At 39.7% G+C, this 12937-nt stretch overlaps 1 protein-coding gene across 5 annotated transcripts in view; it reads left to right on the top strand.

Annotated features, from left to right (window-relative positions):
* The window catches only part of lrp8 (low density lipoprotein receptor-related protein 8, apolipoprotein e receptor), a 405138-nt gene that overhangs the window by 212757 nt on the left and 179444 nt on the right, over positions 1-12937 (top strand). For all 5 annotated transcript variants that reach the window (XM_055164423.1, XM_055164422.1, XM_055164421.1 and 2 more), the window contains exon 4: positions 10183-10311. In XM_055164423.1, the coding sequence (XP_055020398.1) occupies positions 10183-10311 (129 nt within the window). The remainder of the gene's footprint in view (positions 1-10182; positions 10312-12937) is intronic.

Raw genomic sequence — 12937 nt, 5'->3', positions numbered from 1 at the left:
ACAACTGCCCTGGAGCAGAGTGATGAGAGCGAGGCTGCCAATCTGCACCACTGGCCCTGCTCCAACATTCACTCACACACCACCTTCATACGAGGCAATGTGGGTGAAGTACATTGCCTAAGGACACAAAGACATTACTAACCAGGCCCAGTCCTGTTTAGCTTCTGACGAGATTTGGGTTTATCCACAGTCTTCAGTATTTTCCATGCAATCTTATTGTGACTGCTTTGCACCTAAATCCTTTGTAACCTCAATAAGTCACTTGTTGATTAAGTCATTAGTTGATTAATAAAAACTTCGGTCAGCTAAGATACTACAAACTGATAAACCAGTGTGGGCTCGCTGTGGTGTGGACCTTCTGCATTTGGAGTATTTATTTTATTGACAATTCTACGCATGTTTTGGTCCCCCCTATTATAATATTTACTCTTGAAATAGTTTTAAACCTCATCCAGTCTCATTTTTGAGCTGACTTAACTTAATTTTCTTTAAAGTCCAGGTTTAGATCTGGTTGCACTCAAAAATCCAAACATCTTGTAGTACTTATGCGACATATTTGATACCCACTGGTCTGCACATGCGCTCTACCAGTTGAACGCGAGCCAGCCTATATTTCTATTTGTCCTCGTATTTTGACGTATCCCAGAAGAACTTTGTCCCTGCTCTGACCCTATTATCCGCTCTTTGTACATCTGCCCACCTGAGCTCCAGCCATGTCCAACCACCATCGCTCATTACTCCACCCACAGCTGCTGCTCCTCCGTCTTTGCTTCAGGCTTTGGCAGGAAACGGCAGCACTCGCCCCTCACATCCTACTGTTTGTGTTTTTACCCTGCAGACTCACATGTTTACTCTATAAGATGATAGAGAATGTGCTAGTATGCTTTTGAAGTTCTTTCATTTTGGTGTATATGTGCATTTTTAGGTTCTATATAAAGCGAAATTGGCTCTTGTGGGATTTAAGCCGTGGTTGAATGTTTTTACCTTATCTACCTTGGGTTTTGTTTCATTTGCACTTCGAGAAATCCTTAATTAGTCTGTCTACATCTCCAAAGCTCAAACTAACTTTTGAGTTTTTGTTGAGTAGAGAGGGCAAATCCAGGGCTGAATTTCTCTAAAAGATTCTAGTGAAGGTGTATGGAGTTTAAAAACACAGTGGAGCACTACCTGTATTACCGCATGGCATCACAAAACAAAAACAAATGAAGCAAAACGCAACTCCAAGTGTATTTTTCATGAGGAAATAGCGTAATATTGGCCCTTTAAGCACTGTAAGCTGACAAACATGAATGAATAAATCCTTGAATCAAACATTATAGTCAGTTATTGGACTTGGCTTGGAGTATGATGAAACTTGTCGATACTGGTCCAGTCAGGGGCCTGCCTCAACTCTGCGTCGATGCGTCTGTCAATGTTGTCTGGAGTGTCTCTGCCACTGGAAGCTCCCGTCAGCGTTTAGTCAAAAAGGGTCACTTTCAAAAGTACACTGGCGCACAACTTCACTGCCAATATTTCTTGTTGTGTTGCATCTAATCATTTCTATAGTTTAAAGGTACTGTGCCTCTTTTTTACTGTCTTAAAAACATGAAAAAAGAGAACTAGTTGAGCTTATAACGGCTGCACTTTTTGGTTCTCAGACAATAAAACGGTTTTCATTAGATGCAGGCAGTACACAGCGGTCTTATTCTGACTTAAGAGCTGCTTTCAAAAATCAGTTATAGCAAATTTAAGAAAATTTTGTTAAACTAAAGGCTCTTGATCTGATCAAGAACTAAAAAAAAAAACCCAAACAAAACAAAAACAAATGTTCTTAGTTTTAAAAATCATAATTTGTTTCTTGCGATATCTACTGCTATTTACTGTCTTTGTAAGCTAATGTTATTCAGACAGCCTTGAATGCAACCCTTGTTACCACACTTAACCTGGGAGTCTGTAGTATGATTGAGTTTACATGTGTGGGTGGAATCACTTGTCTAACGGACTCTACGGTGCCTAACAGACAGTGATTGGAAGAATAATTTGAAAATGTATTTAGTTACAGAATACTGAATACCTGCATAACATGTATTTTGTTATATATTCTGATACATGGGCCAATCAGAGTATTTTTTGGTCTATAAGCCACATTTTTTTCATGGTTTGGGTGGTCCTGCAACTTATACTCCAACACAAATGTGCCCCAAAAAATCATAGTTTGCAGATTACAAGATGTACGTAGCGAAATATGCAGCTGAAAACTGTAGTCAAGCAGCAGAAAGAAAGTTTGGAGTGAGTGAGAAACTTGTGAGGGCCTGGCGGAAAGTGGGGATGGAGAACACAGCTTCATGACACCGGGAGGGTGCACCATGCAACTTTCCTGGACGTCATTGGATGGATCGACAAAGCCTGGACTTCAGTGACACCGAAACATCCTGTCGGGATTCAGAAAGGCCGGAATAATTATAACTGGAACTGATGCTGAGTCTGACGACAGCTACGCAGAAGAGGAAGCAGCACTCAGTTTACCTCCAGAGGTCGTGGAGTTGTTCAGAAGTGACACACAGGATGAAGAATTCAATGGATTTAATGATTTGGACTGAGATGGAGAGTTTGGTAAACTTCTGTTCTGTTATTTATGTTATAGTTATCTGAAGAACTGTTCATATGTGACATTAACAGCCTGTTGTTCTTTATTCTACTGCCTTTCAAGATGAAATGTTGGTTCCTGATCTCTATTTTTATAAAATAAATTTCCCCCAAAAACTGTGACTTATATGTTTTTTTTCTTCTTTATTATGCATGTTTTGCTGGTGCAGTTTATACTCCGGAGCAAAAAATTTGGAGTATAATCCAAAAAATACAGTACTTTATTCTTACATTTAAAAAACACAAAACACAGGATTAAAAACTGCTTTAAGGTTTGTTTCACCGTTTGCTATGTATTTATTTATCACTAATTATTGAAGGAAAAATCATATTTGCAGTCACCACAAGAGCAGTGTTTTATAATTTTTAACTGTATCAGTAACTGTATCAGAATACAGTTACTCCAAATGATCTGAAAACATTTTCTCTTTACAGGTTTTAATTATTCCTAACACTGCTAATAGAATCCTTTTGTGCACAATCTTTATAATAGCCACATATTAATATTTAAACATGGCATTTGACAAAACTGGAATTGCCTTTCTTCTTTATTTAACAGTTTTACTCTTGGGATTTTTAGTAGATCGTCTCAATCACGCGTGGTCTGTCACTGTCAGCGTGGCGCTCAGTTGTTCTTTGTGAAGCGTTGAATGATTCAGGAGACAGTGGATCTATGGCCGTGCTGAGCCTGTTCCTTTTAACCTAACTGTCACTCACACTCTTATTGGTTTGAGCCCCTGGAGTTTACTCAGAGATGTGAAGGCTCATCATTTTCTATAGCTTCTTGTCGGGAAAGAGATTTGTGGTAGTTTAGTATGTGAAGCATTGCTGATAAAAAGGTTTTGAATATTTTTTTAGAAATCATGATATCTTATAGGTATTTTCTGAATAGTTAAACCCCCCAAAATGGTGTGCATTTTGGAGAATTCAGGATGAAGTGATAGTCAAAGGTACGCCTCTTCATAGATCTGATTTCACTATGGTCTTGTGGTACATATGCTTGTTTCTATAGAGATAGTAGATAACTTAATGCCATACTGTGAAACATTCTGAACAAAGCACTAACATCTCCATGGAGACGAGCAGGATGTGAACCTGCTTTTACATATCCATGGTATCCAGGAATGAAGAAAAATTATAACTACTGCCATAGGAATTAACAGTTTACAACAAAAATATGCACTCTGTCCCTGTTGATTCTTTGCAACTGATATTACCAACATTCTCTGGGGGTGTGAAGCTAACTGGAGGCTCTGCTCTGTCTAAAGCTGTTTCTCCAGTCAGACTTAATCTGAGCTTTATTTTAACACAATCTGACTTAGGCTACGTTCAGACTGCAGCCTGAAGTGCCGCAAATCAGATTTTTTCGCCCCTATTTGACCTGTATCTGATCTTTTAATGACGACACGATGAATCTAAATGACACAGATCAGATTTTTTTAAATGTGACCCAAGCCACTTGGATATGTGCTCCTAAAACCGATACATATCCGATCTTTTGACGTGCCACTTCAGTCTGAACGGTCAGGTCGCATTCATCCCACCTACACGTCAGGCTCGGAGTCTAGTCGGTGGAGGGAAAGCGAGTTAATTCATATTTGGGGGGATCGCTGTATTCAGGCCAAATTGAAGGGGTTTTATCGGAACTGGGTGGTTTCTGAAATGATTGCCAAGATGATTGCCAAGAAATGTCTGAGCGCGGCTTCAGGCAGTCCTGGCTCCAGTGTCCACAAAAAATAAAGAGCCTGCGAGCCAAATACAAAAGGCTAAAAACTGAAACAAAGCGGCCGTGGACGTGTAACCTGTCCATTTTGACAAAGAACTGGACAGTTTTTTGGGAGACAAGCTCAGCGTTTAGGCTTCTTCCATAAACACTGTGCATGCTCGCTGTGTACAACGTCAACGTGTCCTTCTATGGGCATGCGAGACACTTTTGGGGAGTTTAAAGTTCACGCTGGAGATCACATAAAAGTCGCGTTTAATTGGAAATGTGAACGACCTCGCAAAAAAATAAGTATTAAGCCCTGCAGTCTGGACGTAGAGTTAGTTGGAATTAAAACACATGAGCTGATTTGTGCACTTAAACAAATCTCTCGGACATAAAATTACAGTAACAAGTTTGTCACTCGTCAGTCAAACACCTAAACAGGATCACGGACGCTGCTTATAGATCACAGCTTCATGAAAAATGCCTTGTTTAAATCCATTTAGTATTTTTTCTCGTTCTTCTACTTCTTAAGACTTTATGTCCGTATTTGCGAATGTGTACATTGTGTCTCCACGGTAACTGCTGAACATTCCGCTCGTAGGGATACATGTAAAACTGTCAAAGCGTCACTGCAATAACAGGAAACTCCAACACATAAACCTCCTACATATGTTTTCATGTCTTTATGAATCTATAGCTTGAGGAATCAAATGTCCACAGCAAAACACGATGTCAACCGTATCAAATCCAACCTACTTATCTGAAATTCCATACGCTGTTTGCATACGCCGTGATAGCCAATATCTGTTTTGAAGCACTGAAAGAAAGCAATTTTTGTACAGCATTTCCACCAACCACCAACGCATATTTACCGCTATTGAAAAGTCCCTATAGCCCCATTGAGACCACGCATACAGCTCCCTATAGAGATCCATTTAGTTCAATCTCCTCTGACATCTGATGATTATGCGGCTCCATGTATTCACCGTCCAATTCTTCTTCTCTTCTTTCGCGCATTATCTCTGGTATGCAAACCTCCCGCTGGTATTCAGAATCTGTTCATTCAGTGGCCTGGTGGAGGTCCATGTGTTGGTCGTAATAAGCGCGAGTGCTGGTATGACAGTGGATATTGTTCCTTAAAGGCCAGGCCGAAGCTTATTAAAGGTGAAACCAGTGGTGAAAAATGCAGAAACATCGACATATCTTACAATAGAATAAAAAGGAAGCGGGCCGGTGTAAAACTGAAATATTAGCGCGCACCTTTTTAGCTGGCGCGTTGGAAGGGAAGGCGATTCGGGCACAGTCGGACAATTCCCAGCATCCCTCAGCAGGGGTCCACTTTGGAATGGAGAAGCGATTTATTCAGCGGCGTAAAAAATCATAATGAAAAAAGAGGAATGAATGGAATAAAAAATGTATGAAGCGGAGAGGCTCCCGTAGGTGCTGTTGAGCCGGGGTTGTAATCAGAATCGGGTGGACTAGCCAAAAATGTAACCTTTATATTTGAATATTGGCGCAGATTGCTGATGGTTGAGCAACTGGGAAGATCTCGACATCTCAAAAACGAGGAACTTTTATCTGCATTGCGCAATAAAGTTCAAACTTTCAACTTTGGTGCTTAGTTAGAACCACGTAAACACTGATGGATTTGATTGAATTGCTTGGTCTAAACACTGGTAGTTGTCAGTATGAAAATATGGAGAGGCTGAGAAGGTTGATGGTTCTACTGCTGCGGTGGAAATGGGGGCAGAAGTAAATTTCAAACTGAATTTTCGATACTAAAGAATAGATTTGATATTTAATACTGATTCTGATACCACGATGCTTATACAAAACACTCTTTCTTTTGTCATTAGAACAATAAATAATAATACTTTCTTTTATATTATCATTTATATCTGTCATATTTGTGTATCTACCTCATTTGTCCAGGTAAATTCCATAATGGTTCATGGGTAAAAACAAGTCTATGTTGTCTAATACTTGTTCTGATAAACCTCAAGATCATTTTAAAGTTATTCAGGAAAGGCTCATTTCTGTCCTGTGAATGTGACTTTTTAGTATCGATACCTGCTATGAGTACCTAGTTTTGAAACTTTTAGGATCAATTATTATCTGATTTTTGATACTTTTGATAACATTACTGTTGGAAATATACCTTAGTGAATTGATGCTACAGTAAGTATGTACTTTTGTGATGACTTTTGTGAATACAGTTGTGCACAAACATTGATTACTATGACCAACTATGCGTGAGACTAATACTTGAAAGCACATGCATACAGACAGTTGTCACAATACTAAAATCGCAAACTCAATTTGGATAGAAAAGAAAACGTTTACCCCAGATTTGGATATTTGCCACATTTACATGAGAACTTTAATTCCCAATAAAAATAAATGAATTCTGAATAAAAATTAGTACAGTTTTAAAAAGTCCCTGTACGCACTTAATTCCTACTGAAAATGATTACTATAATTAAACTTAATAAAAAACCCATTAACTAAATGGTTGGTTTATTTCAATTTTAAAGTCGCATTAATTTATTCCTCAATCATGTAAATATTTATACTTCTTAAAAATAAATCCGGTCCATCTGACATGATCTGGATGAACCGGCTCCACCAGTCCTGGCTTCGGACTTTCATCCACGTCTCTTTGGATTTGTGAGCGGGATGTGGGAGTGGGTTGAGGTAGAGCAGCCGTTGACACAGTTTGTCTTCTTCCTCCCTTCTCCAACACTCGTCCCTTCTCTTCAGCTGACAGACGTAAAGCGAGGTGATTTAATGCTTGAGCTGCTGCTTAATTATCATCGGAATGACTGCAAAAAAAAGCTTGGATCATGTATGTGTCCGTGGCATAACGACAAACTGAGATGACAAAAAAGCCAGTAGCAGCTGAAGTGTGTGTTTTATTCTGGTTGACGTAAATACTTAAATACTTTGTGCCCCTGTCCAATCAGAACCCTTCCTCACCTCCAGACGTTGAGCAGAATTAAATAAAGACAATTTAATGTGTTTTCCATGTAAACTTGAAGGAGAATATTTTTTCAGAACAATTTAATTCAGAACAATTAATTTGGAATAACAAAAAATCATGTAAACGTGGACAATGACAATTTAAAAAGTAATTTTCTGTTCAATTGTAAATCACCTTGTGTGGTTCCATACTGGTTCTGATGTAGATTTAGTGTTTTTTTTAATGTGTAGTTTTTTCCATATCAGCGCCTGCTCATTTCAGAATTGACACACTTTAATACTGATTAGTAGCTGGTCGTATTTTCTTTTACAACTATAACACTGGCAACCATTCACAGGCTCATTTTCCACACACCAATTCACCAAACACATATCTGTCATTTTGCACAGATGAGGCAGTCAGAGCCAGCTTGTACCCCAATGGCCAAAGATGTTTAATTGATGAAGCTGAGTTGACAGAGTTGTAATGTATTCCAGGTCACGACTCCCTGTAGTGTAGAATATACAGTAGGTGTGGGACAGTTAGGGGGAAGTGGGCTGCCCGGGGACTCATGGTAAATGTGATGAATTGGACATGTGTGTTTTGCCCTCCCAGAGCAATATAGCAGGTAACACGTGTAGGAACAATGGCTGTCTCTGCTGTAATGGGCCTGGCTCTGGTGGGAGCACTTCACTTTGCTTACTGCGTCTGTGTGAGAGAGACAAACTGACAGATGAAAACAAGTTTTATTAGCTGCAATAACGGATGGTCATAACAGGTCAAAAGAGTGAAGATATATGACAGAGAAATGGGCGAAAGGTTCAGTTCAGGAGTGGGTGTAGTGATTTCAAAGCAGTCCAGGTGAAGGTTAAGTGGAATGTTGTTCTTATTGGAAATTAAGGTTTCTAAATCTAGCTACTTGGTGGTTATTGTGTAGCCTGATTCATCAGCTGGTTTCACTTCACTTCAGGCGGGTACTTTTTGTCATTTAACCAGTCGCTGTTATTTGGTCGCTAATGGGGCTAACTGGTATATTAAGCTTTTCCCAAATCCCGTAGGAAGAAGGGCAACAACGTTTTTTCCCCTTGGTAAAATTCACCAAACATTCTCTTTATTCTGGCTTTAAATCCTCGATCTCTGGAATCGTTGACAACACAGAATGTATGGCTCTTCACTGATTGGCTGGTGCCCGGACTTGCACTTCTGGGTTTTTGTGAACGGTCTATTGTATTTGATTCCTGACCTAGTTGCCAGAGAGAAATGAAATTGAGCAGAGGCACTAGGTGGTGCCAGCCTGGCTAGTTATTATGGTCAGATCTTGCTAGAATGTACGACTAACTAAGTATTTTCTTGTTGTTTCCAAGGGCAAGACAGTTAATCCGATGCTGTCACTGAAATTAATAAGAAATTGGTGGCAGTTTTTTTTCCGTTTTTAGAGGAAGCTCAGTCTAAGGCTATATTCAGACTGCAAGGCTTAATGCTCAATTTGGATTTTTTTGTGATATCCGACTTTTTTTTTTTTTGCAAGGTTAACATTTCCAATTAAATGGGACTTGTATTTGATCTCCAGTGTGAACTTTAAACACCCCAAAAGTGTCCCGCATGTGTATTGGAGGACACGATGACATCACACAGCGAACATGGACATGGACATGAGGTTTGAGCACCTGGTGAATTTAAAGTTGCTGTCGTACCATTGTCAGAACATGTACAGCTTATGTGTTTTAAGGAGGAGATTGAGGAGGATGAGGTTTTGGGCCATGGTGTTTTGTGGGGCAGTGGGAGCAACGTCCATAGAAAGGAACCTGTTGGTGTGGAGCTGCAACCAGGAGTAGTGAGATTGATATGTGCTTCGTTGCTTCAATGAAGATGGAATTCATACCCAATTTTCGGATAACGAGAAAAACGATTGTGTACATTTGTGAGCTCATAGGTGGGATGAATGCGACCTGGCCGTTCAGACTGAAGTCGCATGTCAAAAAATCAGATATGTATTGGTTTTAGGACCACATATCCAAGTGTCGTTGTATCCAAGTGTATCGTTCAGATTGTCATTAAAAGATCAGATACAGGTCACATCGGGGTAAAAAAAATCTGATTTGGGTCACTTCAGGCTGCAGTCTGAACGTAGTCTAATATTATGATTTCAGTGCCATGTGTTCACTAAAGATGCACTATGGAACTTTTCTGCTGGAGGGTATGACACCTGCTTGTTTTGGAGTTGCTCGAAGTATTACACAGTATGGCATTAAACAAAACATATTTTATATTTGTTCAATTACACATGGTTTCTTATCCAAAAATACCTGCGTAATTTTGCATAATTCTGACTTTGAGTGGGCTTGCCTCCCCACAGATCGGACCTGTAACTTGGCCTGGAAGTGCCAAATGCTTGTAGGAGATAGTTTAATAGAGCTTAATGCCAAATTGTGGAACATTATAGGCAAAGCAGTTGTATCACCATGGAGACAAACAGGTGACGAATCCTCTAACAGAAAAAGTTCCACAGTGCAGCTTTAACTGTCTAGCCTGCCTTTATAAATCACTGTTCCTCACTCCCTCTGTGTGTGATTTCTCTCAGACGTTACCATGCGTCTTGCTTTGCTTTTGCTTTGCTTTGTGTGGCTGTTTTCCTTCACAGTTGTTTTTCTTTCTCCCTGTTGAGTGTCTGGGTAAATTGCAGGCCTCTGAGGGCAAATCGATTCAAGCAACAAGATAACCAAGTTACCCAGCAGTCCCATTGACCGTGTATCTCTCCTCTTTCCTCTCTGCTCCGTCCCTCCTTCTCTTTACGCCTCCGTCTCGGCCACCTTCTCCTCCTCCGGTCATCCTTTACTCCTCCACTCCTGTTTACTCCTCCAACATTTTACCTCCTTCCTTTTCTCCGCAGGCCGACACACCTGCCCACCAGAGAAGTTCGACTGTGGGGGAGCGTCCAGCAAGTGTGTATCGTTGTCATGGCGATGCGACGGAGAGAGGGACTGTGAGAACGGGGCGGATGAGGAGCAGTGCGCAGCTGGTACGTTTTTTATTGACATTTTTTTACATTACTTGTAAAATTTTAAGTAGATATTTTTAGACTGTAGCAAAGCACTGAAAATGTATGAGAGGTGACAGAGGCAGAGTTTGCCCAACAACTGGAGGGTTGCCTTTTTAAACCTCACCTAAAGACTGAATTGCTGTTGTATCATTGAGCAAGGCACTTTGTTCCCCATTCCCTATTTTACCCTATTCCCCATGGTTGTTTGTCTCTGAAGAAATGGCATTATACTGTAATTCAGTAAAATAAATACAGTAATTTCTGGACTGTTGAGCGCACCTGAATATAAGCCGCATCAACAAAATTTTAACAAAATTTTAAAATTGTACATACATAGGCCACACCTGAATATAAGCCACAAGTGTCCATGTCTTCAAGAAAGTTTTTATGTTTGGGCCGTCTGCTTTTATCGCCTCTGAAAGCTTTTGTCGTCTTTTGCACTGTGTCAGTTCGTCACTCTGCCGTCACCAACGTCTCACCATCGACCCATTGATGCCGAGCTCACGTGCAGCAGCTCAATGTTCTTCTTCTACAGCCATATCAATTTCCTTTAACTTAAAAGCTGCATTGTCTGCATTTCTTCGTGTCTTTTCCATGAGGAGGGTCAAGGAGTGTGAAGCACAAAATAACAGTTCAAAACACAATCAAACGGCATCTTCCTCAGTGCATCACCCCCGTCTCTCCCCGCGCTCTACTCCGCATGTCTCCTGCAGAAAGAGCTACTGTACTGTCTGGTATCATGTCAGTGTCTTGGAGGATTTCAGCAGATTTTCAGCAGATTCGCCACCTCCTCATTTACACACTCACCTCCATTTAACGCATATGGATCATTAAGACGTATCCTGCTCGCTAATTTTTTATTTAGCATCATAACTTATTTTGTCACACGGCGATAAACTATTTGAGTGTGCTGACAACATCTCTAGCGCTGCAACTTCATGTTAACCCTAGATCCATGTGTTACCCGCACAGACAGCGGCGTTTTCTGCACCCAGGCTGCACATGCATTCACTATGTTGCTAAACCAAAGACCGTATATATGAATGAACAATGTGCCAAACAAATAATCCATCCATACATTATCATCATTGTATAAAATGCAGGGTTCAAAGTGTGAGAAAAAAGTAGCGGCTTATAGTCTGGAAATTATGGTAATAAATGAAAAGAAAGATTTCTGGTGGGAGGTATGAAACATGTTCTCCATGGAGATGTTATTGCTTTGACTATATAAATGGGCATAGCTATCCTGCAACCGCCGTGATCCAAATAGGAAGTGAACATGGGGCGTGCTTTTGGCTCCATTGCTTCTGGCTCAACTTCACTTTTTATTGAAAAAAAACAAAAGACTGCTGCTCTTCGGCTCCTCATTTTAGTCTTAACATGTTCATATTAACTCACTCTATGTCCTGCTTTTTTATTTGACTATTTGGTCTGTAAATCTATTCCTACGTCCAATATGGAACTCGGCTCCAAATTTGCTTATATAACCGCAAACCTCGATGAGCTTCATTTGACTGGACCCAATCGCTATGGATTTACGTCACATTGTCCTAGTCTACTTCTTTATACAGTCTATGAATTCAACACAGAATGACATAAAAAGTATCTCCATGGAGACAAGCAGGTGGCAGACCCTCCACCAGAAAAATTACAAAGTGTGCCTTTAATATCATTGGGACATTTATTATTATTTTGAAGTTCTAGAAGTTATATCATCAGTTGCGATGTGTAGTGTTTGGATTTTCTGATTATCCCATTGAAGTTTATCTAGTGTGACCAAGATGAGATAATACTGAACATAATTGAACTTTTTAATCTTATAATTCACTTGCTGAGGTTACATTTCTTGCCTTAAGCTTCAGAAACAATCATAAGAGAAAGTATTATATTAATATCCATAGCAAAGTATTTCATTCATTGTTTTTAGAAGCTTTTATCGAGCTGTGCAGTGACTAATGGTAGATGAAGTGCATTCTGGGGTCAGCCTGCTCATTTGCTCTTGTTTGTTTAAAGATAAGACATTGCATAAGCTGAGGAAATAAGGTTCTTTATTGTTCTCATTTTAAACCAACACTTTGAGATATGCTCGTCTTGAGGGACGATCAGTCAAAAGTCTGCAGACAAAAGCATGTGTCTTTGAACTGAAACCTGTTAGAGTTTTTTTCTCAGAGGAAATAAAAAAGAACGATATGAAAAGAGTACACAGCAGTAAAATGGATAGATCAGATTCATAAAAAATGTTTTATGTCAGAAAAAAAAACATACTGAAAAAAAATGGCTGTGAAGTGTATCTAAAACAATAAGCCTGACTTTAGATCTATAAAGGGGCTGTCACACCTTGATGATTTAGCCAGCCTATGCCGATGTCTGAAAAATTTGCAGGTATAGTTAAGTTTTGTATAAGTTATGAGCACATCGAAAATCTTGAGCATGCTGAAAATTTCTCAACGTATGTCAGTGTATGTTTATACATCCTGCATACATGGGCCGTAAGTTGTAGCTAAGTTATGTGATCATTGACACACATTCACACACGTTCATTGTAAGTTACTCATAAGTTCAAATACGTTCAAATAGATGATGTTTAGCGTACCCATAACTTATG

This window comes from Boleophthalmus pectinirostris, unplaced genomic scaffold (genome assembly GCF_026225935.1).
Source record: "Boleophthalmus pectinirostris isolate CB_2022bp ecotype Guang Dong unplaced genomic scaffold, ASM2622593v1 HiC_scaffold_7, whole genome shotgun sequence".
In the NCBI taxonomy this organism is placed as follows: domain Eukaryota; kingdom Metazoa; phylum Chordata; class Actinopteri; order Gobiiformes; family Gobiidae; genus Boleophthalmus; species Boleophthalmus pectinirostris.
Note: the sequence above shows the minus strand (reverse complement) of the source record. Positions and strands in the feature narration are given on the sequence as shown.